A 27,532-nucleotide genomic window follows, 5' to 3' on the forward strand; every position below is an offset into this window, starting at 1 on the left:
TAGACAATTTGTTCTAGGCAGTGCATCCTTTCAATCCCAGCACTGGGAGATACAGGCGGGCAGTGCTCAGTGATTCTGGGCCAGTCCAGTTCTAGGCAAGGCTACATAAACAGTGTATATTTTTTATTGTTTGAGAATTTCATATATCCAAATAATATGTTTTGATCAAATCTACCCCATGCCCTTCCCTCCAACTGCTTTCCTACCCACACCACCGATTTCCTCTCCCTACTTCATGTGCTCTTTTCATAAATCCATTGAGTTCACTTCATTGCTGCATGTATGTGTGACTGGGTGTTGGGCCACACTGGAGCATGGGAAGCTTCTCAAGAGTTGTGTCTCTGAGGCAAACTGACTCTCCCCTGCCCAGCAGCCATCAATTGCCAATATCTCCTTGTCTAAGGGTGAAATTTCTCGAGCCCCTCCCCCATCCATGCTGGGCTTTTAGCTACCTCAATCATATGTACTCATGCATGCTTATGCATGCAGTCACGGCTGCTGTGAGTTCTTATGTATAACTGCCCTTTCTTGTCTAGAAAACACTATTTCAATGCAGTTAGTACCTCTGGCTCTTACAGTCTTTATGTCCCGTCTTCTACTGTAATCCCTGAGCCTAGGGGATATATTATTGATGACCAGTTTAAAGCTAAGAACTCCACAATCTTTCATTCTCTGAACATTGACCATTTGTGGGTCTCTGCAAGAGTCACCATCTATAATAAAAAGAAGCTTCTCTGATGAGAGCTGAAAGATTATCTAATCCGTGGATATGAAAGTAAGTACTTGGAGAGTTTTAATACTATGTCCATGTGGCAGAATGATCGCAGTAGGTTTTCCTCAAGGGCCTATGACCTGCCTAGCAATTGATTCTTTGCATAGTTAAAGGAACAAGGCATGCATTCTGTCTTGTGGGGCAGGCCTTAAGTCCAAGCAGAAAGTGTAGGTTTCTTCCATAACCAACCAGGGGTTACTCCCATAACGATGATGCCACTACTGTATCAGTAAGCCTGTCTTTCCAGGCCAGTTGATAATGTAGTGTGCAGAGTTCACAGTTGGGTAAAATTGTTGGTGACTAGTCTCCCCCAACAATGTGCATAGCACCCTCCAGTGTTATGACACCTAGCCAACAGAGATAAGACTTCCAGGTCAGTAGTAGCTTAATTTCTCCATGTTCTGTGACTTAAGAATGGGTGTCTTTAGCAACAGGGGTCTACCATCAAATTCTGGAAGATAACCAAGATCAATGGCAATAGCCTATAGTGTTTTGCAGGCCTATGGGTGGGGACCCTATGACCAACAACTTAAAAATAGGTAATCAATATCTGGCACTGGACTTAAAATTTTTAGATTACATTACAGTGTGTGTGTGTGTGTGTGTGTGTGTGTGTGTGTGTGCCCCAGCATATACTGAAGGTCAGAGGACAACTTGCAAGAGTTATACTGTCCCTTTATCAGACTGGGTCATCAGACACAGCAGCAGACACTTTTATCTGCTGAGCTTCAGTCAAACTCAATACTTTTTAATTTAAAAAAATTTAAATTTATTATTTGTGTAAGTGCATGGTATATGGGGTGGGGGCAATCAGAGGGCAACTTTGCAGAGTTGGTTCTTTCCTTCCACCATTACATGGGTTCCAGGGATCAAACTCGGGTCACCAAGCTACAGCAGGCTCAGTCTTGATGCGCACATCAAGAGGCCTCACCCACTGAGCCATCTTTCTGGCTCACGTTGTATTTGTGAACAGTAGTTGTGGACAATCAGAAAATGAAATGGCATCAATCAGAGTAAAATGAGGGAGTTGGAGAAATGGCTCAGCCAGAAGGAACTTGTCAGACAAGTATGAAGATCTGAGTTCAATCCCTAGCACCCACATGAAAGCCAGCATATATCTATAATGTATGTAAAATCCTATACACTAGGGGAGACAGAGACAGGAGATTCCCTAAAGCTTGCAGCCTAGCCTGTCTGAACCAGTGAGCTCCAAATTCAGTAAGAGATATTGTCTCAAAAAATAAGATGCAGAGTGACTAAAGAATGACACCCATTGTCCACCTCTGACCTCCATACACATGTGCGCACATGTACACCCGAATGCTCATGCACACACACTCACACGCATGCACACATGCACAAATAAAATCAACTAAGCACAGAAGCTTGCTCCTAGAATTCCAGGACAAGGAAGGCAGAGATGGGAGGATCCTGAGGTTAAGACCATCCCAGGCTACTACATATTGATTTCGAAACCAGCCTGGGATACATGAGATCCTGTCTCAAAAAAGTAAAAAATAAAAAATAATTCAATGCTTAACAACAGATTTCACCAAAGAAATTGGGGATGGGGGCTCATATCTGTAATTCCAGGACTCAGGAAGCTAAGGCAGGAGACTCACTGTGAGCTTGAGACACTCTGAGCTACATAATGAGTTCCAGGTTCTGAGCTACAGCATGAAACTCTGGTTAAAAAAAAAAAAAAAAAAAAAAAATTCAACCAAAGAGATAAAAGGGTTGTATACTCAAAACTATACAAGAGTTCTAAAATGAATTAAGAAGGTATAAATCCACAAAAAGGCATCCTTTGTTCGTGGATTAGGAAGACTTAGCACTGCTAAGATGCTAATTCTCCCCCACCGACCTGGAATACCCAAGGTAATCGCCATCAAAATCTCTATATCCCCCTCTCTCTTCAGAAATGCAAAGGCCAATCCTTACATTTGTATGGGCTTGCAAGAGATTCCCCCACTCAGTCTTGAGCAAAGAAGAACAGACCTCACCTATTAAACCCTATTAAACGCTCTGAGAACTTACTAGAAAGCCACAGTAGGAAGCACTGGGCAATCACATGAGATCAGAGCTGCCAGTGAATAGAAACCAATTAGAAGTCAGAAAGTAAACCTGTATTTTCTGTCTGAGATAAGATTCCATATATCCTGGACTGGCTTCAAACACCCTATACAGACACGGGTGGCCTTGAACTTCTGGTCCTCCTGCTCCCACCTTCTCAGTGGTAGGATCATAGGAGTATGTGACCACGTCCAGTTTTGTGTAATAGTGGGCATGGAACAGGGGCCTCATGAAGGCCAGACGAGTGTTCTACCAGCTGAGCTCTCTAGTGTCAACCCTGTCATTTACAACCAATCCATATGTTGTTGCTGTTGTCATCTGCAATCGGATATACTGCAGTGTAACAGCCTCAAACTCCTGTTTGGCATGCCTCGACTTCTTGAGTGTTGAGTGCCGGTACCTGTAACACCACACTTACCAATCAACTAGATCTTAACAAGTCTGCCAAGACTGTTTAATGGGGGAAACACTCTTCTGCATAAATGGTACTGGGACTAGATATTCAAATGCAAATTACTCAAGCTGAATCTGTACCTCACAGTGTGTAAGGAGCCGCAATATAATCTGCCACCCCAAGTTGGCGCTAGCCTCGTGTCTTCTCCAGATGTAAACAATTATCTGCGCAGCTGCTAGGCAGAAAGGCGTGCCAAAGTCACTGAATGTTGGGTGGTGAGCGAACAGCCAATCAGAAGTGAATACGTCACTCTAGACTGTACTTAAGCCAGGCCCCTTCCACAGCTCTTCCCTTCCGCGCCTCTCCACGTTTTTCCACGTGTGTGAGACAGATTAAAAAGCCTCGTTTTGCAGTAACTACCCGATCTCTGCGTCTCGTGCTTTCTCTCCCACAGATGCTAGGCTCGGGGGTGCACGTTAGAACAGTGTATTTCATTACTCAGAACAGAATTAAACCCAGAGCTAGGTTGGGTGGGTGAGTACTTGCCTAGCACACCTGGGGCCCCGAGTCCGATCTTCAGTGCAGAAGAAAACGAAATGAAAAACTCAAGACTGAGTAGAGGAGCTAAAACTCTCAGAAGAAAATAGGGGTAAACCTTCATGGCCTTGGATCTGGTAATGGGTTCTTCTTTATGTTTGTTTGCTTGTTTGTTCCAGTCTTACATTGTAACCCTACCTGACCTAGAACTCAATATGTAGATCTGACCCACACTGACCTCAAACTCCCAAAGATCCATCTGCCTCTGTCCCCTGTGTGCTGAAATCAAAGGTGTGAGCCTCCACACTGGTAACAGTTTCTGATTCATGATGTCCAAAACACAAAGTAAGAAAGAAAGACAGACAGACGAGGAAGGAAGGAAGGAAGGAAGGAAGAGAGAGAGAGAGAGAGAGAGAGAGAGAGAGAGAGAGAGAGAGAGGAAGGAAGGAAGGAAGGAAGGAAGGAAGGAAGGAAGGAAGGAAGGAAGGAAACAAGCAAGCAACAGGGACAGGAAGAGAGCAATTAGTAATTCACCTACTGGGCAAGCATGAGGACCCATGTTCGATCCCCAGCACCCATACAAGAAGGCTGTCATGGTAGTGCATGCTTGTAATCCCAGCACTGGAGAAGAAGGCCCTGGAAGGTTTCCTGGGCTCACTGAGCAGCCATCCTAACATAATGAGTAAGAACCTGTCTGAAAAAGAGATGGATGGCTCCAGAGGAATCACACTCCAGATTGACCTCTGCCCTCCTACACACACACACACACACACACACACACACACAGAGAGAGAGAGAGAGAGAGAGAGAGAGAGAGAGAGAGAGAGGTACACACAAAGAGAGAAAAGATAAATGTGGATGTCATTCAAATTTTAAAAACTGTTCTACATCACAAGACTCTATCAAGAGAGAGAAAGAGAATAAATTAATAACCAATTGGATGAGAGAAAACATTTGCAGGTCCCATGCCTGAAAAGTGGCCTGAGTACTGAATGCCAACAGAACACAAAACAGTCATTTAAATTGGACAAAGGAGACAGGCCTGGTGGTGCATGCCCATCACCTGGCACTTGAAAGAGTTAAGCCAAGACAGCTAAGAGTTCATGTCCAACCTATGCTAGAGCCTAAGAGTATAAATAAAATAAAGTGGGCAAACCCTGCTGACAAACCTGCTGATCTTCCTTTGACCCCTCAGAGAGCCACATAGAGGAAGAGGAGAAACAACTGCTACGGGTTGAACTCTGACCTCCACATGTGCACCACACACACAAACACACACACACACAAGAAAATAAGTGGTTTTTTTAAAGATAAGTTTTTTAAAAATTGAGGTAAGTATAGCAGCACACACCCCTAGTCCCAATGCTTGGGAGACAGAGACAGGCAGTTTATAGCTCTCTAAGTTTGAGTTCAGCCTGGTCTACACAGTAAGTTTGAGCCCAGCCTGGTCTACATAGCAAGTTCCGGGACAGCCAGGGCAACATGAGAGCCTATCTCAAACAGAAAATTTGAGAACATTTGTAGAAACTAAAACTTACACACACATTTTCATGACTCCACATGCATATCCATATACATCCTATGTGGCACGTCCATGCAATGAGACACTATTTATCCCCAAAACAAGAATATAAAGTATTGACACATGCCACAACATGAAGTGTCCTTGAGCGCATGACGTCAAGTGAAATAAGGCAGACACAGGTCAGATGCTGTCTGACTGACTCGGCTCACATGAAGTGTCTACAACAGACAGCTCACACAGGTGGGGAGCAGAGCCGCATTACAGGGGCTGGGGGAGGGGAGGAGGAGAGACTACTGGGTGGGGGTTGAGGCTTATTTTGAGAGCGATGAAAAGTTTTGGAATGGGTCAGTAGTGCTGGGTGCACACCCCTGGGAATGCACTCACTCGATGCCGCCACATCGCATGGTTTTAAGTGGTTAAAATAGTCAGAGCTCACTGCTGTATGTTACCACAATGAAATTAATCAGTGAGCGTATAGGAGATTTCCACAACCTCACTAACATATGAGGACATCGTGGTCACTCCAAGCCCACTTAAACCCTTAACTAAAGTTCATCTCTCTCTGGGCCAAGGAGCAAGGTACAAAGAAAAGAAGACAAACCAATGAAGTTATTTGCTTTAAATGAAATATTGATAGACAGCCAAGCAAAAATACATGAACAGGGACAGGGGACGTAGATGTGACTGAGAACCCTGAACGCCCCAGTCTCCTTCTCCCGACTCCCTTTTCACCAGCAGGACCTCCCTTGGGCCCTGGGCCCTGGGCTCTCTTTCCCACAGCCTCTGTCCTCTAGCATGAACAAGCTGCAGCTAGTCTGACCACAGCCCCATCTCATGGCTGTGACCCTGGTTCTCTCAGGGTAGGATGGCCATCTTCCTAAGCCTATGTCCTTGCTGTAGAGGCTAGCTGTGGTTAGGTGCTACCCCGCTGCTATCCAGAGAGCAACACTTGGCCATCACTTTTGACCTAGGGCCTTTTCCTGAGAGCCTGGCATGGCCCTGAGGTAAGAACAATCCTAGCTTGTTTTATGGCTCACCTGAAAGGAAGTCTTAAAGCCAGGCATCAAATCCCTGCATCTGTCCCAAGGGTCTTCCACCCATCCACAGGCAGCTTCACTCCTGCGGCCGAGAACAGCTCTCCTTTCCGTCTGTGCTCTCCTGGAGCTCACCACCCTTCTCCTCTGCCTCTTCATCCTGGCATCCAGCCCTCTAATCCCAGTCAGACCCCAGAGTTCAGACATACCTATAGGAAGTCTTCCTGCCTCCCACTCCTCTGACAAGCCAGTCAGCCTCCCTCTCTGACTAGAACTCTCTAGGGGCTCCAGCAGAGATGGCATTCCAAAGACCCCTATGGTCCACTTGCCTCTTATTGTCTCTGACAACGAGCTGAAGGACAGGAGTAACTGAATCCTCTGACAACTCAGTTACTTTAACCAGCAGGCCTTGGCAAAGTGCTCTCTGGGCTGTCTGCATTAAGACTCATAGGCAAGGGGCTGGAGAGATGGCTCGGTAGTTAAGAGCACTGACTGCTCTTCTAGAGGACCCAAGTTTAAGTCCCAACACCCACATGGTGACTCACAACTGTCTGTAACTCCAGCTCCAAGGGATCTGACACTCTCACAGACATGCAAGCAAAGCATCAATGCATACACTTTTTAAAATACATAAATAAATCATGTTTTTAAAAGACTCAAAGACAGGGGAAATCACAAGATAGAAAAATAAATAGAAGCTTAGTGAGTTAGGAGGTTTGTTGGAGGCCATACAGCTCTGCCGTGGGCAAACACGGAGAACTGGAGAACCCTAACCCAGGTCTCCCCACTGCTCACTGAACCAACACTCCTTCAAGGGAGCTCAGTTAAGGGGCCATGCTGAGGCTGTCTCCACTGAGAGTGGGCACAGCATGGAGGGGTGACTTCCACACTCCTTTTCAAGTGGCTAAAGCTCACAATTGTGAGCAGAGGGAGCAATCCCGGGAAAGGCTGGCTTGTGAGGGTGCTCACTTCACTTCTGCTCATGGGGAATACACATCATACAGACACATGTCTTCTCTCCATCCCACACTCAGGCTGTGCCAAAGTCATCACAGTCTGGCTCCCCCAGGCAGTGCCCCACGTGCCCACAAGCCCAGCCTTGGCTTCTCCTCCTCTCCCTCAGCCACTCCAGACACCATCAGCCTCAAGGCTGTACCCACAGGTCATCCATCACTCAAATTTTAAGAGTAGCGATGGACAACACTGCTGTGTGGTGTTCCTATCATGGGTATGTGGAAGTATTGTTCACAGCAAAACTCTTGCCAGGGTCAGGCCACTCCCAGTCCCTACCAAGTCACTGGAGGAAATCATCACTGCTCCGAGAAGATGCCAAACCTGAGACTCAGAGAGGGGCAGTGACTTGCCCAGGATTACCCAGCTACCCCATGAAGGCAAGAATGGACATGAAGCGTGTCTATCCCAGATTTGTCTTTAGCACCCCATAGCTCCTGGAGCTTTCTGGTTTACTTAGAACTAGGCATACTGACCTGTCACTGAGTCACTGAAACGTACCCACCTCCCAGGAGGGCTCTGACCAGCCCTGAGTGAGTGATGGCCAGAGAGCAGTTGGGTGGGGCAGATGGTGTGGGAGGACACGGGGTGAAGGAGGAGGTCTAAGCATACAGCATGCATGCTCTAACAGCAGAACTTACCACCTGAGGCAGGGAGGGCAGGAAAGCCCAGAGCCGTAGCCAACAGAGGAAGGAAGAAGGAATTAGTGAGCGTGAGAAGCCTGGAGGCAGCCTGGGGCCTGGGCACCCACACATCCTTCCACTCACTAGCCTGACAGGACTGGAGGGGTGAGGAGGAGGCCCCTTAGGAGTAACCTGTCATTTGGCAGTGACCAGCTGTCTGGGGCATGGCATCACAGAAAGGCCACATCTGGGCTTTTAAAGACGATACGGAAGAGCATGTAGCCCTTGGTGGAACAAAGGCACAGGCTACCACAGATCAAATGACCCTGTCCTGAGGGCACATCTATTTGCCACTTCTTAAATTTCCAGTGCCTCAGCTGGGAGGTGGTGGCACACGACTTGATTCCCAGCACTTGAGAGGCAGAGCCAAGCAGATCTCTGAATTCAGGGTCAGCCTGGACTACAGAGCAAATTCCAGTACAGCCAGGGCTACACAGAAAATCAAAACGAAGAATTCTATGTGCCTCAACTGCTCTCACTGTTCGTCTTAGGAGCCAGAACCGCAGCAGAGCTAGTGGAAAAAAACAGGACAGGATCAAGTATAGAAAAAGCAAGGTGCCCACCTCCCAGGTCTGTTACGGAGAAAAAAAAACTGACCCTGATCAGGAGTTTCAGCAAGAAAGCTGGCTACAGGGCTGGCCCTCAATGACCAGGAGCCAGTGAGAGCATATGTCCCCTTGAAAGACCCCCCAACTCACATGTCCATGCAGGTCTGTGTTGAGCAGCATCAGGGCGCAGGTGAGCGTGTGGATCCCATCTGCATAGAATATGAAAGTATCCTCAGTGTGAGAACCCACTCATTCCCACCCAAAGCCTCCCACCTGCCTCCCCATAGAGCCAGGCCAGAAGCCATATAGAGAAAGAAAGGTGGACATCTGCTCCCAGGCACTTCAGGGCCAAGGATGGGTGATTCTCTAGCCCAGATGTCTGCCTCTTGCAGACACATTCACCTTGAACCTTACTTAGACTGAGGAAAGGCTCTGGACTCCAAGCTATGTCCCTACAGTAGCAATAAGGGATTCAGTCCGTCAGTTCCTAAGATCCAGGTCCATCCATCTGGCAAGTTCTGCCTCTGCAAGAGACCTGCATGGAATATCCCCTTCCTGACAAAAAGTCAGGCCTGCTTCTAGGTATAGGCATTGGGAATGGACTGACCATGAGCAAGACATCTGGGCTCTCTTGTCCAGGAGGCCATCCCACAATCCCTGGGCATTTTATTGTTTTGGTTTTTGAGGCAGTGTCTCTCTCTGTAGCTCAGGCTGACCTCTAGCTTTAAATCGTCCTGCCTTCATCCTGCCAACCCCTGGGGTTTCAGGTATGAGTCTGCTGTGGTGACACCTAATTGTATTCATTCCATCTTAATTGAGAACTTACTATTTGCCAGAGTTTATGTCCCACCTGGACCTGCGTGCAAGCAAGACAAATGTGGCAGCTGGGCCAGGGTGGGAAAAGACTAGGTCTCAGCTAGACGAGTCTCATGGAAGGTGACCAGGGAACACTGTACCTTCGGATGTGCTGTCGTCTGGGTTACACTGGCAGTACCGACGAGAGAAGTGGGTAAGGACTCGTTCTCGTTCCTGTGTCTCCCCCATCAGTGGGAAGGCCTTCAGGAAGGTTCTAGAATGTAATCCAAGGTTGCTGAGTGAATCACAGAGTCCCTGATACAGTTTTCTGACTGGAATAGAAGACTTATTTCCCACACACAAACATATACATGAGGCTAGTTCCTGAACTAGGGTCTAAACACCCCCTGCAGGCCCAGGCAGAACCTTGGCCCTCCAAGATAGCCTCTGGAGTCTAAGACCTCAGGCAGGGATATGATGTTTACACCCAGTGCCTTCTGTGGGTCTCCAGGTTCTAGACAGTCATGCTTCACTCTAGTGACCCAACACATAAGGCCCTCAGCACAGCACCCATGACAATGATCCAAACCCACTTAACACTATCTTTCTGATCTCCCTCATTTTGATACAATCCAGAAGCTCAGCTCAAGATAGATCTGCTTGGAGTAGAACAATATAGATCCCCCACCCCCCAGTGCAGCAGTACACTGCCTTAAGGTACAGGTGAAGCAATCAAGTCCCATGATCTAAGGATGGAGAGAATAGGACAGAAGCAGGCTGACATGTGACAGCCACCTTTTACCCAGGTGTATCACAGACAAAGCCCATGGGCAAGAGGCAGTACACCGGATCCTTCTGTGGGGCTAGAGAACACATCAGAGCCTTGAGGGCCTGTAAGCACATGGCCACACAGTTGCCAGACTCTGAAGGTGTGAAGGTTAGGGAGCTGTGAATCCCAGAGGTGGAGGGTTTTTTTTTCTGAGGAGGGGGATGAGGACAGTTTACTACAAAGAGGCAGTAAAGTGGGGATTCAGAACAGTTTCGGTGACATGGCCCCTATGCAAGGCCGAGGTCAGAGCCAACCCTGAGAGATGTCCCTCTTCACAGCTGCCTCTCCTCAGCCCAGCCTTGGCTGGGTTAGGACTGTGTCCCATGGTCCTTTCCAGTTGCCTTGTAAAGGAAAAACTAAGAAAAACAATAGGTTCTGGGAAACCAAGAGGAAAAACCAGAAAACAGAAGCAGACACTGAGTCAGGTTTAGAGAAATGAGTTCAGATCCCCAAACCTGTAACTGGCAGGTGGGCACAGTGGCCGCCTGTGATCCCAGCGATCAGAAGGCAGGCATAGGGTGTTCCTGGAGCAAGCCGACTCGCCAGACCAGTCATATCTGTGAGCCCTGGATTCATCTGAGTGACTCGACCTCAAACAATAGGGTGGAGAGCAACAGAGAAAGACTCCCGACATCAACCTCAGCCTCCACACACGAGTTCCCACACATGCAAATATGTGCACATGCACAAACACACACACATGCACACACACATATACATACACACAAGACACATAAACACACATGCACACACGCAAACATGCATACAACACATGCACACATGCATGAAAACATGCTCACACACATGCAAACATGCACACACAGGCAAACATGCATATATCATGCACCCACACAAACATGCAAACAAGTGTGCACACACATACACACATATGTACAGGCACATAAACACATAGGCACACACATGCAAACATGCACATACACACACAGAGAATGAATCAGGAATACACTAAAAAAAATATATACACGATTCAAATGTGTTAGTGAAAAGATGGGGCATCCCATAGAGAACTAGAATCTATTTTAAAGTTTAAAGGTGATGGAAATTCTAGAAATGAAAAATGTAACTGAGAATAAAAACTTAATGATGTTTCTTTGGGGGTATGTATGCATGTGTAGTATACATTCATGAGGGTATGTGTGCTTAAATTTGTGTAAGTACATGTCCATGCATGTGCATACATGTGCATGCATGTGCATGCATGTGCATGCCTGTGCACACAAAGACCAGAGGTTGACATCGATTGTTTTCCCCAATTGCTTTTTGCTTTGTATACTGAAGTGGAGTCTCTCATTTGAACCAAGAAAGCCAGCTTGCTTTGGGGTTACAGATACCATGCCCACCTAGCATTTACATAGATGCCAGGGGTATAAACTGTGGTCCTCACACTTGCCGCTCTCTCAAGCCATCTCTCCAGGCCCTCAATAGTTTTTATTGGCTTCATTTATTTGCTATTGGACATAACAAAATGACAAGTACACTAAAAGACAACAGAAAACATCTCAATCAAGACAGAGGAACAGAATAAAAACTGATTGTTAAAAAGTATTAAGAGATATCTGAGATCCAGCAAGTGGGGCTAGCATCTGTAGACATCACCCTTAGCTCTGAGATGCTGCCCTTCCCTCCTCAGGCCTGGCTGAGCTTCTTTCTGATGACACCGGCCTCCATTCACCCATCCCACCTCTCCTGTTCCCAAGGCTCATGCCTGACCCTCCTGAGACCCAGACACTGAAATAACTTCAATAAAGTCCCCTTTACCATCAAAGTAGGACAGATATAGACAGATGGTAGTGGCCCACGCCTTTAATCCCTGCACTCAAGAGGCAGAAACAGAGGGATGTCTGTGAGTTTGAGGCTAGCCTGATCTACAGAGCAATTTCCAGGACAGACAGAGCTACACAGAGAAACCCTGCCTCAAAAAAAAAAAAAACAAAAACAAAAACAAACAAACAAACAAACATCGACCATGAGTAAAAAGACCTATGGTATCTGGCAAGCAGGAAGTGCTCCATACAGGGAAACCATTGCCCTCCTTTCCCCTCCAGAAGAGCTATGACTATACCCGAATCCCCCATCACCCATCACACTAGCTGGCAATCACTGAGTTTCTGGACAACAACTACCCACAGTTTCTCTCCACAGCTTGACCAGAGGGGTCAAGACTTGCAAAAGGTTGTATAAAAAGTCATAATAGACTTGCTGAAATATAGATATTATAGTCTATGCTGCAAAAATAGGTAGCTAGAATGACAAGGCAGACATGCTGTTCCAACACCTGTGGACACTGTCCAGCCCAGCCCCACTGACCTGAGAGCTCTGTCCAAGGTGAGGCCTGAGAAGTCGAAGAAACTGAGGTACTCCCCAGCAACCAGCCGGCTGAACTCATTGCTGCCAAGACAGTACAACAAGATGTCAGTCAGAGGCAGGCCCCAAGTCCCAGAACATCAGGTACTGGGGAAGTGGGCCCCAGAGTCCCCTTAACCACCACCCACATCTACCCAGATCCTGGGCTGGCTCCCTCTGTTCCCTCAGAGAGATCATCCTTGTTCTGTGGCATCAAGAGATGATGTCTCAGCCAGCTCAGTAAGAGCCTGTTCAGGGAAGGGAGCAAGTTGGGCTGATATAAGTGTTCCCAGCAGAGGAGATGACAAAATGTAAATCAAGATACCAGGAGAGCAACAGAGGTAAGGCAGGAGCCCAGCCTCAGGTCACAGTAAGGATCAGGGCGTGGCTGCAGAGTTTAAAGCTAACACCATGCCTGCAGAGTGGAGAACCGCAAAGAATGGGTCCAGAAAAGGGGGCTAAGATGAGACCATTCAGGATTCTGAAGTCACCAGAAAGGAAATGACTGAGAAGGTGATGTCACAGCTCAGGATGAGGATAGAACTGGCTGGATTGCTGTGACGGTAACCTTGTAAGAGACAGCATGGTGTTTTGAGATCTGAGCCCTTGTGAGAATCAGGTGTGGGGAGCTTGATGTGGCAATGTGTACCTGTCACTTCAGCACTGTGAGGTAGAAGGACCGGGAGCTTGAGACCAGCCTGCCTACATGAGACCCTGTCTCAAACGTAAGTAAAATTTTAAACATACAGATGGGCTGAGGATGTAGCTCAGGGTGTTTGCCTACCACACTCAAAGTCCTGGATTCAATCCCCAGCATGATAGTGTCCGAGTTCAAGGTCATATTGAGCTTGAGGGCAGACTGTTGACTCGATGACTCTGTGGGTAAGAGCACTCACTGCTCTCCCAAAGGCTTGATTTGGTTCGCAGAACCTATGTCAGCTATCTCACAACTGCCTGCAATCCAGCTACAGTGGCTCTCTGTCGCCCTCTTCTGGCTTCCTTGGGCATCTGCACATACATTGTTTACAATCGCACAACACATACATCCATACACAGGAAATATAAATATTTTCTTCTAATGTGCAAGCCCAGGGCAGAGCTCTGAAAGCAGCCCCATTAAAGATCTGGACCAAGGAAAGAGCTAGTGAAGAGGACCTTGTGACAGCAGAGGGCAGGTCTGTGCCCTCCCGGAGGCCAAGGAAGAATGTGTTTCATGAAGCTTTAAAAAATGATAATAATAATAATAATAATAATAATAATCCTCACACTTCCCGTATCATGGGAACTAGAAGGATATGTGACATAAACCACATACACATCCAAAGTGTGGAAAATGCTTCAGGGAAAATGGCAGTTTCTTCGATATATGGCACTTAAAAAGAGAGGGGCCCTGAGAAGATGGTCTCAGTGTTTAAATGCTTGCATAGAGATCTGAGTTTTGATCCCTAGCACCCACATAAAAAGCCAGGTGTGGTGGTGTAGACAAGCAGTCTCATCACTGAGAAGGCTGAGACAGGAGGATGGCAGCAGCTTGCCAGCCTAGCTGGTCAGAGAGTTCCAGATTCCATGGGAGACCCTGATTTAAGACATAGTAATAAAGTAAGATGAGCAAGATTAACCTCTGGCCTCCACATGTATATGCATGCATGTATGCAGATGTACATGCTGCATGCACCACACACAGAGAGACTAGGAGAACCAGGAAGAGAAAGGGGAAATGAAAAAGAGGGGTTGTCTATTGAATGGCACTAGTGAAACAGAGAGTCAGGTACATCGTGTGAAGAGTATTCCAGACCTGATCTGAACACTCAGTTTCTTCTTTTTCTTTTTGTGTCCTCCACCTCTTCTTCCTCTTCTTCTTTCCCTTCTTCCTCCTCCTCTTCATCTTCTTCCTCCCCTTCATCTTCTTCCTCCTCTTTATCCTCTTCTGCTTCCTTCTTCTTTCTTCCTCCTCTTCCTCCTCCTCTTTCTCTTCCTCCTCCTCCTCTTCTTCTTCTTCTTTTGGCAGAGGTATGGAGGATTGACCGCAGAGCCTCACACACATAAGGCAAGTGCTCTACACTGAGCTACAGCCAAGTTCTATATTTATTTTATATATTTCTGAGTCTAAGTTTCCCAGAGTGTTCTTGAACTCACTGTAGCCCAGGCAAGTCTTGAGCTTGTGACCCTTCTGCCTCAGGCTCCCAGTAGCTGGGATAGCATGTCTGCAATGCCAGGCCTGACTAAATCAATGTTTTTTATAGACTCATAGAAAAGGAAAAACAGCAAATGGGAGCGGTAATGAGGAATTTTTGTTAATATAGTTAAGTGTTAAAATGGAACTACATAAAAATTCTTACCGGCTAGAGATAGGGTAAAGCACTATGAGTTAAACAGCAACGTGTCTGAATATACTTCCAACTAATGGGGAGAAAAGCTGAGGTTCAGTGTGCTCGGTGTGGAAGAATACATCATTCTTCCAATGATGGTGGAAGGGCATCAAAGCTGAGGTCTGGATGTGGTGACGAAATGCCAGCTTGGGCTATATAGTGATACCTCAAAACACTTGGAAGTTTCATAATGAGTATGAAAAGTTTGGTGTTTATCTGGTGTGTGTGTGTGTGTGTGTGTGTGTGTGTGTGTGTGTGTGTGTTTCATAACAAAAACTTGAAATAGAAAGGAGTGGACAGTACGTCAGTGCTACTGAAGGAAGCATGGGTAGAGAGGTTTCTCAAGGAGAAGCAGTAAAGTAAGAACCCATCTAGAGGAACTAAGAAAAGAAAGGAAGAGTACACAAGCTACCCAGGGCAGAAAACCTAACAGCTGGAGATAAGGAATTGGGAATTTCCTCCCCACCGCCCCAACACACCGATTTGGGAATGGGATGAACGAGCTGCAGCAATTACTGAAGGAGCCTGCAGAGGGCACCATGGAAACATGGCAAGAACCCATCCTCCCAAGGAAGGGAGGCTGTTTTCAGGTTCCACCTACCTGGAGCTGTTCAGCTTGCCAAAGAAGTCTATGGGTTGTAATTTTTAGGAAGGGCTCCTGGGAACCCACTGCCCAAGGCACAAGGAAGGGTCAGAGGGTGTAGGAAGGCCTCCTGAGACCTAAAGCTCTCATCTCAGCCTGACCCAGGTCTGATCTGTCTCCCTTAGTTTTGTGAGTGGCATGGAAAGCTGGCCAGCTCCGCCCACCTCTAAGCCTTCCTGGGGTGGTGGAGTCCCTGTGAACAGAAGGGCCAATGTGGGGCCCACATCTGAGTATGCTCAAACATACTCAGAATATGTCATCCTCATCTCTCACATACACACTCCAGGCACCAATGCTCACCAGGACTGCTACATGGCTAGTGTCCTTTCCATGCAATCTGAAGGTTATGCCTGTGCTTTCAGATGTGCAGTCCTTTCAGCTGGTCCCAATAGATAGGTCTGATGAAGCCAGACACATTTTTTGACCTCCAGGGTCCAGACATTTACCCCAAATCACTCACAGGCCCTCCTCTCCACCTAGCCCCGCTGGGTAGAACTCTGCTTCAGTTGGGTTATTCCGTCCTTTCTACTGCCTTTCGTAACACTATAACCACATCCCCCACCCTGCTCCAGCCCTGAGGAGCCGCCTGTCACCACCCTCTCCCTGACAGCAACCACCTTCCCCCAAGTAGCCCAGAAAGGAAACAGATTTAGGGCGAGGTCAAGAATGGGGACAGTGCCAGGAGGTGTCCTTGAAGGCCTGGTGGGAGCTCCTGGGCACCAGCCACCCATAAAAGAAGTCACTGACATCCCTTTCCTCTGAGGATGGCATAGATAGGATCTGCTTTGCCTGGGATAGAAGTTGGAGAGATGCACTCACTTTTTGCCCAGCTGCCGGGCTACGTCACAGCGCTGGAAGCCCTCAAGGTGGTAGAGGCGTCGGGCTAGCCTGCGAGCGGCTTCGCTGACCCCCTGGCACCCATTGGCCAGTGGATCTGTGCCACCAGGCTCCAGCCCCTCAGAGCTGCTCAGCTCTGAGTCCGAGTCTGACAGGCCATCCTTAAGGCTTGTGTCACTGCAAATGAAAAAGAGGGAGGGAGTCAGATGCCCTGTGTGTGGCTAGAAGGGACCTCTGAAAATCCACTCTGAGCCTAGAGGCATCACTGCAGCAGGGGAGTGTCAGACCTCCAGAAAGTAGCTCAAACGGAATCAGGCATGGTTGTGCTCAGCCCAGAAATATGGCCCACTTTGAGTTAGTAAGATGGAAGAGCTGAGTGGGAAATGTGCAGAGTATAGACAGGATGACCCTGGGGGGACTTGTGGATCCTGGACACTGTCATCCAGAAAGCTTTGCCTGTTCTGGCTCTCACTTCCCCTACTCACTTGTGGCTCCCCAGAACCCAGCCCAACCCCTCCCCCACTCCACTCCTCCTCACCTGGCAGAGTTCAGCAACTTGTCCGTGTCCTCATCATCCTCATCATCCCCTCCTGAGCCCCCAGGCCCATCTTCATGGAACCCATTGGGCACCGATGTGAGTGACAGGTGGCTCAAGACATTCTCTGAGCGGCTGCTGGAGATGGACCGCCGCAGGGGACTGCCCAGCTCCCCATCACCACCACCAGCTGCCCCCAGATCCCCTTCAGGCCCCATGTCCCCAATGCCCAGCCCAGCCCCAGGCTCAGGGCTGTCTCGAGCCCGCTGCTGGATGAGAGGTGTAAGGGGGGCCTCGAAGCTGACACAGCTGTCACTCTCGTCAGTGAGACTCAGCACATCTAATGAGTCCAGGCTGCTATACTGGGTGCCCCGCAGTAGCTCCGACTCCAGAATCTTCTCAAAAGTGGCACTGAAGCCATCCCGAACATCTGGTTCGCCAGGACAATCCAGCCTATAGAATGCAAGGGCATAGTCACCATCCTACTTAGATGTCCCTGACACTAAGGCTAGCTACCACACCACCAGTCTCTAGCTAGCAGCTGAACACACATACAAATGACCCATGAAAACTCATATATTCCTGTGCATACACTAATTAAATGTATTGGCTGGACACATACAGATAAACACACACACACGCACACACACACCACACACATGAGCCTCATGCATTCTCACATATTTCCTATGCAAATTCCAATATGCAGATTAGGAATATATACATGCACACAGACACACACATATGCCCCCGTACATATTCACACACCCCTGTGCATATACCAATGTAAAGGTAGGACACACACACATGTATCCCCATACACATTTACACACCCCTGTGTACTTGCCCATTCAGGCGAGACAGGCCTACAGCTATGCTCTTCAAGACTTCTGCATATGTCCTTCCCACCCTCCCTGGCCTTTAGACATCCCCCTACCCGTTCCCTCCTTGTCCAGTGGTACCCAAGACCAATCTCTCTACCTTCTGCTGAGAAACAGACTGTAACTCCACTGAGTAGGATAGACACTAAGTTCCTGATACAACTTACAAAATCTCAGGAAAATTTCCTGGGAGGGGCAAGAACACAAAGCTTGCCCAGCCGGGACCATCTTGGGGAAAATGGGCCAGAAAACCCACCTGTCACATCTACGTATTTTGAGTGGACTCAAAGCTCTCATGTCAACTGGTAGAGACAGAGTACAGTCTGTCATAGAGACTGCTCGTTGTGGTTTGTGGGGGCCAAGGGCTGGAGGTACAGCAAGCCTACTTGCCTCTGAATTCCCCTGTAGGGTTCTGTTAACACTCAGAAGCTGAAAATGGGGACAGGAAACCTCAGACTTCTAGAGAGACTAAGAGGGTGGCCCCAGGTTATATTATCAAAGAGCTAGAAGTATGTGAGTCCCTGTCCCAGGATACCCACTCACCCCAGCTGAGGGTCCTCAGCATCTGGATAAGAACTCCTAGGGGCATCCTCCTCCTCTGCTGGTCCACTACTCCAGGGCCTGGATTCTATGGAATCTTCCAGAATGTTCCCATCTTGTCCCAAAGCCAAGCCATTGGTCAAAGAGAGGCTAAGACCAGACAGGGCTACATCTGGGTCTCTCAAAGGCTCCATGGTGCCCAATAAGGTGCCCGTCTTCCCACTGTCTGGACCACTGATGTGGCTGCTCAGGCCTTCACTGGCTGCTGTTCCATTCTGGACCCCAGGCTCTTCTTCAGGCTCCATGCTGTGGTCTTGGGTAGCACCCCCTTCCTTGTGCAGCTCACATGGAAGCTTTTCTTCATCCATGGCAGTCACTGTTTCCACCTGTCCCTGCCAGCCCCTAGGGCTGCTAGATAGAAGAGGGAGAGAGAAAGACAGTCAGTCAGACAGGACAAGAGACAAAAGGCCCAAAGTCCTATGAAACCAATACAGGGGCAGCTTGTCAGAGGCAGGGGAATGGCCACAATTATATCTTTAGTAACTTTCCATTGGAAAACAGGCTCAGGCTGTGATACTCTCACTTCAGCCCCTGTCAGCTGTCCTCTGGCTCCTGGCTTGGCCCTTGTACCCCAGCCCCTGGCTTCCTTATTACTTCTTGGGTCTCTGATTTATCCTTTAAAATTCACAAGAGTCCTGTGAGGAAGACCCAGGTAGTGAGGAACTTGGCAAGTGTCCAGAAGCTCTTGAAGGCCCCTCTGTATTCTACTAGTAAATGAAGACAAAACCCAGGCTGGTCTTGGCTGGCCATGTACCTCTCCACACATTCTCCGCCTGGTCTGCACAACAGAGAGGAACCAGAATTTGTAACTAGCAGAGGGAATTGACCCAGGAGTTGCTTTTAAAGGGGTCTCTAAGAGAGAAATCAAGGAAGTTAACCGAAGTGCAGCTTGATTCCAGAGATGCCAGAGGAAAGCCTGGAGACAGCCGACAGCCACAGGGGGCCCAGCGTGGGCCGCTGTCCAGGGTGCTGGGCCGGTGTGTTGCTGTACAGACTAAGGCTGCCCCTGCAACACAAGTATCTGGCAATGCCATAAAGAAGAAGGGGTCCAGGGCTCCCTTCTTCTTGATGGCCCTCACAGGGGTTCACCCAGTCTTAAGGAAGAACTCAAGAAAGACTCTAAGAAGCACACTGGGGAAATTGAAGCCACACTGGGCTCTGGTGAATCTCCAGGCTTCCTGCCCAAGTTGTCCCGGGTAGGAAGGCGGAAGACAAGTGCAATGGGCTGTGGCCTTATTCGTCCATTCTTTCCTCTCTGCCTCAGCCCCTTGTAGTCTAGGCTACCCTAATGACCTCTGGCAGGGACACAAGCCAGCCCTGCCCCCCCCCCCCAATACCCTGGAAAACTGCAGAGAGACAGATGCCTGGGCTTTTCCTCTGTTTCTGATTTGAGTTACTTCCTTGCTCTACTCTGTGAGCTAAGGTGGCCTCCAACACCCTAATTTCTTCCTGATAGGTCTATCTGGGTTCAGGAGAGGCTGGAGGAAGAGAGAGAGAGAGAGAGAGATAGCCCAGCTTTCTGGGATCCAGCAGAACGAACTGGAGAGTGGATATGAGGACATGAACCCCTCCCTGTACCTGCCAGGCATGCCCCAGGCCACCGACTCAGACACGCAGGAAACACACTTGAATTCCAGAAAGACTCTGCACCTGTGTGAGCCCAGAAAGGAAAGTAGGTTCTGCTCTCTGGAGACTCCTGAGCCTTTAACTGGAGCTACCATATACCTGTTAAAATCATTTAACCCTGTGTGTTCAAACACTGAGTAGAAGATGGCTGGAAAGAAAGATCTGTAGCCCCAGCCCAGTCCATCACTACTACCTAGAAGGTTTGTTTGTTTGTTTGTTTGTTTGTTTGAGATTGGGTCTCTCTACATAGACTACCTAGAGTTCTAACAAACTCACTAAATTCAGATTATACACACACACACACACACACACACACACACACACACACACACACACAGCCCATAGATTTAAACATCTTTACGCTAAGCTCTAAGCTACCAGGCCCTGATGCTAGGACACCAGGAACCCTCGGGGCTTAGCGCAGAGTAAAGGAGCCTTTCTGATCTGCCCTACATCCCTGCTGCTGCCGTTACTATTTCTAATGGTTCCCTCAGTGGTACAGCCAAAGGAAGGCAGGAGGTCACATCCTCAACTGAGATCCCAAGGGGAACCTAGAAAGGAAGAGAGGGAGTGGAGGCTTGCAGCCTGCTGCCTGAGTTCTAATCCTCCAGCTATCTCACTACCACAGGCCAGCAGGGTATTGACTCGGAACCACAGGACTTGAGCCCCCTATCCTGCTAGGATATCTCCCACAGAAGTGGAGCCTGGCAGGCAGGTCCTGCCTGATCTTCCTGGAGCTACTTAAGTGTATAAGTGGCTCTACCTAAAAACCAAAGCTAAGACTATTGACAAATCAAGGGTTTCTTGGGTGACCCTTCTGACATTCTGTAACTTCTAGAAACTGGTTCAGGCTATCCTAGATCTATCTGCCCTGCTATGTCCCCCTTAAGCTTCAAGCAGGACTGAATTTCTGCCAGTACCGGGCACTGGCCAGTGTCCTCAGTTCCCGAGGCTAGACAGACAAGGGGCAGCATTGAACTCTACTCTAGGCAAGGGGCCCAGAGTCCTTGCCTGGGCTGAGGGCCAATAGAGGCCAGAGTAGTTGAGCCTTGGGAGGGTTGCACAAAGGGGATATTTCAAGGCAAAAGGTGTGAAAACGTTTTCCAGGTCCTCACCCATATGGCCCTCCACATGATGTGACCAAGGACTCACTCTCACCTCCCTGGCCTGTGTGAATCCATCCATGGAATAAAGTATTCCCTCCGCTTCCCTCCCCCAGATTGGGTGAGTAACACTAATGTCACAGATGGTAAGGGAATGGCTGTCCTCAGAACAGCATTAGAGGAACTCAAGTCTCCAGCCCAGGGGAGACAGAGGCACACAGCCGGGAAAGGCTTTGTCTGAAATCCCACTGCATGGTCAGGGGCAGACCTCACCTGCAGCTGGAAACACTAAAGGTGCAGGCTGAAGCCTCCCATGAGATCAAGGCCCCAAAACCTCAACCAAGGGGGTCGGTCCAAAGCAGTGGCTTTTGCTGCCTCCAGCCCTGCTGGCCAGAGCAGAGAAGAGCTGGGTCACTGAGCATCTGTCTCAAGGAGACAAATGACAGGCTGGCAGCACTCACGATCCCCTGTGGCTGGCCTCAGGCTGATCCAAGCCCCTTTCCCGGAGCCTCTTACGACCCACAGCCCTTGGCCTCTCAGTGGCCTCCATTTACTACCAGCTGAGATGGGTACCACAATGATAGTAGAAACCCTAGGCCAGGAGTGACTGGTGAGCCATACACTTTCTGGGTGTCAACTGCTCCACAGACAACCCTGTCCCCTTCCCCACTTCCCCCACAGCAGCCGGAGGACACTGCAAAAACAAACCACGCTGTGTGTCTCCCTCCTTCCTAACCCTCCAGCAATCCCCATCTCCCTTAAATGAGAATCCGGTCTCCCTAGCACGGCCTAAAAAGGCCCCGCCTGAGCTCACTCTGCTGTCTCCTCCCTGCCACACTGGCCTCTTTCTGCTCCCCGAGCTCATTCCCACCTCAGGGCCTTTGCACCAGCTGTACCCTTGGCCTAGAACGTTGCTTCCCTGGATCATTCTGTGATTGCCTTTTCTTCCGTTCAAGGCTGAACCCCAAAGCTGCCTCCCCATCCTCAATAGAAGTCCTGCCTCTTGTCACACCCCTCTGAGCTTTTAGAGTGTCAAGGAAAACAGAGACACTTCTTTTTAACTAATTAATGTCAGGGTATATGTGTGAATATTCCTTGTATGTGTACACATATGTGCGATTTATGTGCATGCATGCATGTATGTATGGAGGTCAAAGGTCAACATGGGGTGTCTTCTCAATTGCTCTCCATCATATTTTGTGAGAAGGGGTCTCTCACAGAACCTGAAGCTCACCAAATTGGCTAGACTAGCTGACCGGTGAGCCCCAGGGATCTTCCTGTCTCTGCCTTCCAGCACTGGACCGCCAGAGCTGTATCATTGCACCTAAATTTTTATATCAATGATGGGGATCCAAGTGGCGTCCTCGGCCTCGATCATCAAGCACTTCCCTGGCAGCCATTTCTGAAACTTCCCAGACCCTCTGTTGATTTCCTGACCACCCTCCCTGACACGAGGGTGTGTGTCCTGTGAGGGAAGGGTCCTATCATGGACACAACTGTCCAGAGCCTGTGCTATGCCCAGCATATAGGGATGCTTTATAAATATTTGTTAGCTGAGTAATTTGGATTACTACTGTCCCCAGTTTTGGCAGAGGCTAGGCAATACTGAGGAAAATTTTCGGAGCAAGGCTACTGCAGAGATGGACAAATCCATGATCCTTTCCATGCTGGGATACAAGACAGGGGCTGTGGGACACTCCAGACCAGGGCCAGAGGTGTTTCCTGAAGGCAGGCTTCAGGCTGGCTTGCTCTGTGAGACCCTTGTGTGCTTACTGTGCCTAGCAGACATCTGTGGGTTCATACGTGTGTGCATACTTACTCAGGACTACACAGCCACATAGAGGAAAGGAGACAGTTCCTCTGGTGTCAAGGTGGAGTGAGAAGCCCTCAAAACTAAGGACAAAGTTAAGGACAGACAGACCTACATTACTAGACACAGAAACTAGAGCAGTAGAAATCCTTCCACCTATGAAGAATCTGTGGACTGGAAAAGGGACAGAACTTCAGTCTGGGTTGATAATGGAGAAGACAGGCATCTTCTCCAACCATAGCTACACAGAGTGGCAGCAGAGGGCTTGGTGGAAGGTGTATAAGCCAATTGATGGAAATAGTGCATCAGGCAGAACCAGAATGGGTGCCAAGAACTGCCCAGGGCAGGCAGAATCTAAGCCTCTGGGGTGATGAACCCAGGGCAGGAATGCAGAAAGGTCTGAGAAGGTTGGTGTACAGGTGTTGAGACCATAGCTGTCCCAGGGGTCAGAGCTGGGAGCTGTCACACTCTGTCTCCAGTGTTCTGGAGAGCCTCACCTCCCCTGATGCATCAGATTCAGAGCATTCCCAAGCCGAGGGTCTTGCTCAGCACCTGATAGAGGTTGCAAGCCCACTCCAGATGGACTCTCACATATGCAAAACATTCAGAAGCTGTTTAGGAGGCTCACAGATGACTAAAGTCCACACACAAACCACCCACAGGTTTCCCTTGGAAGTCACCTACTACCCATGCTGTAGGGGACACCGTCGATTTCCGTGGCCCTCTGAAAATGCTGGGTCTAGGCCAGCTTGGGCCCCAACCTGTCCAGTCCCCAAGAACCTTCCACTTCAGATGCCTGCACAGAGCGCCACCAGGGTTTCCTAGCAAAGAAAGAAGGAATGTTCACTCTTGTAAACCTGTTATCTGCCCCTGGAACCCACCCTGCCTCCCATTGGCCCCACTGCCCTTGCCCCCTCAAATCCCCCTGCACTAGTGAGCTCTCTAACCCATAATCATTGTTATCACATGGCTGGGTTCACATGCGCACGCACACACACACACAGCAAACATGACAAACAGTGTGAAAGGCTGGCTAGTGTGTAGCAAATGCTGGGAGCAGACTCTGGACAGCTATGCCCCTCCCCCCTCACTGCCCCAGAGCTCCACAGGAGTCTACAATGCCCCTGACAGCATGGGCAGTAGGCACTTGTGAGGGGACTTCTTGGCGGTATCCTGAGACCACACATCTCATTCTCCACAAGGCCCGAAGGACGGGCTCCAGGTTGGACAAGTATATCAATAACCCACTCTCCTACAGCAGGAGGAACTCAGGGCAACATGGGGAGCATGACTACCCAGGAGCCTCAGAAATATCTCTGACCTCAGGAAGGCCACTCACTCTCCTAAGCCTCAGGACCATCTACAAAATGAGACTATCTCAGAGCACCTATTTCACAGGGTAACGAAAGGAAATGGGTCATGAGCTGCATCCAGGAAAGTGCCTCATCTACTTCCTTCCAGAACCTTCCCAGGTCTGCAGGGGAACTAGCTGGCCACCCATGTCCTGAGAGAGGTGCTCAGAAAAGCAGTACATAGCACACAATCCATCCAGCCTTGGAGACCGTTGTCCTTGGCAACTGTCAGAGCAGGTTCCAAGGCCGGGGCTTCAGAGGCCCAGTGTAAGGGAGGAGACAGAGACCGGCTCCTGTGGGACCAATGCAGTGAACAGAGAAGGAACCCCTAACCTTAGGCCCACATTTAAGTCTTAGCCACACCAACACTCCCTGCCCCGGGCCAGGCTCCTAACTGGCTCATGTGTCTCAAGACACTTGACACACACGGTGTTAAGTAAGAGCCAAAAATCTGAGTCCTGAGTGCCTGTCCCTTTCAGGTAGTGATGGCTTGATGCTGTTAACAAGCCCTGCCCATTCTGTCTGCTAGGAGGCCCGCCTCCTGTGGGCTGTGGAAGTCTTGGAGGCCTCTTCATAACCCTAGGGATGAGTGTCCGTTTGCATCCATCTGCACATGCCCACTGGGACTTTCGGGGCCACTCCACAAAGGTCATTCCTTGAAACCTCCTAGCTTTCTTCTCTTCCACTGCCCCAAGACAACTGGCACCCTCATTTGCATATACCAGCATGCTTCTTTGGAGAAACCTTAGTATTAATGAAATCCACAGTGTCTGCCTTCAAATTCCAAGTCACGTGGAACAAGGAACTTGACCCCCCAGCTGACCTCCTTAAAGAGCAAGACCTTCACTATCTAGAATCACAAAGAACCAAGCTGTCAGGTTCTGGCAGTCCATGAACACCTGACAACTGCTCCACCTCCCTCAAACTTCAGAAGGTTACCTGGGACTCACCCTGCTTCTAGATCCCACATCTGACCCATAGCCTGTGTGCTGTATCAGACCCTGAAAGCTACAGAGGACTGACTGGGTGGAGGTCCTGTCAGCTAGCTCTGTGCTGCAGGGTACATAGAGGAAGCCTGACCATTTGGGAGCACAGTGTCTGGGCATCTCCCTTGGTTTCCTTAGATAGCCAAGAAAGTGAACCTTTCTACTCACTCTGGATGCTCATGCTTCCCAGTGGCACCAAGGGAACCCTCTCTCCTTCCATCACCTCCCCATGTGGCTTTCCCGCCTTCCCAAGACCCTCACTACCTAATGCCTCTGAATCCTCCCTACCAGTCCCCACCCTCCTTCCACTGCTCTGACCTGTCAAGGCTCTGTTTCAGCTTGGATCAGACAAAGGTTTGTGACCTCCAGAAAGAAAATAACACAATGCCGCAGAAAGAAGTTACCCAGGGCTAAGCGAGGAGTTACACCTCTTCTCTCCTCCCGGACCCACAGAGAGAACACCTTGACTTATAAAGCCTTGTGCCTTAATAGGGGAAAAGCAAGGGATTCAAGACCCTGAGCAGCCAGAAGGATGGAAATGCCACCCCTGAAGGGGAGGGATTGGTGGCTCAGGTCTGGGAGGAAGATGGGTGCTTCCTGTAGGAAAAGTAGAGGCACCCGGTAGACATGAAAACTGAATTGTAAAGCAAGAACCTGAAGCTTGCAGGGGAAGGTGAGATTGGGTCCATGAGAACACAGTGAACATGGGGCCAGCAAGGCACGGGTGGCACTTAAAGTGACAGCACTAGATGAAATCAGTGTAAAGTCCTGGCCAGGCAGCTGTGCAGGGGCTGAGTCCTGGAGGGCTCACATTTGAAAGGAGAAGAAGAAAGCCAGCATCCAAAGACTAGGAGCAACACACAAAATAGGAAGCAAACGGGAGATGTGTGACCTAGAAGCCAAGCTAGAGTGTGGGGTGTTGCAGACAAGGATGAGAAGCTGTCTCTGCTGTACCAATATGGAGGTCACTGGTGACCTTGAGAAAGGCAGTCAGGGAGGACAGAGGGGAGCTCACGACTGAGTAACTGAAGTCGGAGACAGTATGAGGAGAGGGTGTTGAGACTGGATAGCCTTTACTAGAAAGAGGAGTAACCCAGTGACTGACTAGAGACAATAAAAGAACAACCTTTCCAGGAGAGGCAACAGCAAGCCATTTTCTGATGAAGTGACCTAATAGACAGAGGACTACAGTGCAGAGGGGGGCTGCTGAACAGTGTCTTCAAGCAAGAGACAAGCCATAAGATCTGAGACACAGGCGGAGGGTCCTTAGGCAGGACAGGGACACCTGGCCCTGGCCCACAACAGCAGGAGGAAGGCAGGGCAGAGATGCAGAACAGGAGGATGGGTAAGCTTGGTCTATGCACCTAAGGAAGCTGAGGCTTCTGTTTTCTCAAAGGTTTTCAGCTGAAAGGGGTGTGGGCAGAGCCCAAACGGGTTGAGTAGTTTTTTAGTGTCAACTTGACACAAGCTAGAGTCATCATAGAGGAGTGAGCCTCAATTGAGAAAATACCCCTTTAAGATCTGGCTGAAAGGCATTTTCTTAATTAGTGATTAATGGGGGAAGGTTCAGCACATTGTGGGTAGGCCATCCCTGGGCTTGTGGTCTTGGGTTCTATAAGAAAGCAGGCTGAGCAAGCCATGAGGAGCAAGCCAGTAAGCAGCACTCCTCTGTGGTATCTGCCTCAGCCTCCAGGTTCCAGCCCTGCTTGAGTTCTTGTCCTGATTTCCTTTGATAATAAACAGCAATATGGAAGTATACGCCAAATAAACCCTTTCCTTCCCAACTTGCTTTTTGCTCATGGTGTTTCATCACAGCAATAGAAACCCAAACTAAGCTGCTATGCTAAGCAAGGGCCAAAGAAGAAGGGTCAAGCAGAAGAGAAGGCAGTGGTTCTGGGCCACGATGTGAATGTGGGACAGGCCCATCCAGATGCAGACCCATCTGAATGTGCGGGTTGCAATTACTGTGAGCTGTGGGGTCAGATTGTGGTTTCCCTCGGACTCCAGGAAACCAAGCACTCGGTTTCACCAGGAAGCACTTTTATGGAGTCTAATAAACAGGAATGAGGGGAAGAATTGAAGAATTCTGGGATCGAGAGAGGTCTCCTGACTCCTACAGAGGCAACTGCCTACAAGCTGGTCCCTCACCTGTTCAAGTTCAGCTGGTTCCTGGAAGCTCACCACCCACTCCTGCAGCAGGTTGCCCTCACCACAAAAGAAGCTTC

At 49.1% G+C, this 27,532-nt stretch overlaps 1 protein-coding gene across 1 annotated transcript in view; it reads right to left on the minus strand.

Annotated features, from left to right (window-relative positions):
- Psd2 (pleckstrin and Sec7 domain containing 2) overlaps nt 1-27,532 on the minus strand; it is a 51,860-nt gene that overhangs the window by 17,751 nt on the left and 6,577 nt on the right. The window contains exons 3-8 of the mRNA XM_076912804.1: nt 18,374-18,781; nt 16,953-17,402; nt 16,397-16,591; nt 12,530-12,610; nt 9,534-9,646; nt 8,728-8,786 (exon numbers count right to left, since the gene is read on the minus strand). Of these exons, the coding sequence (XP_076768919.1) occupies nt 8,728-8,786; nt 9,534-9,646; nt 12,530-12,610; nt 16,397-16,591; nt 16,953-17,402; nt 18,374-18,738 (1,263 nt within the window). The 5' untranslated portion in view covers nt 18,739-18,781. The remainder of the gene's footprint in view (nt 1-8,727; nt 8,787-9,533; nt 9,647-12,529; nt 12,611-16,396; nt 16,592-16,952; nt 17,403-18,373; nt 18,782-27,532) is intronic.

Source organism: Arvicanthis niloticus, chromosome 14 (assembly GCF_011762505.2).
Source record: "Arvicanthis niloticus isolate mArvNil1 chromosome 14, mArvNil1.pat.X, whole genome shotgun sequence".
Classification (NCBI taxonomy): domain Eukaryota; kingdom Metazoa; phylum Chordata; class Mammalia; order Rodentia; family Muridae; genus Arvicanthis; species Arvicanthis niloticus.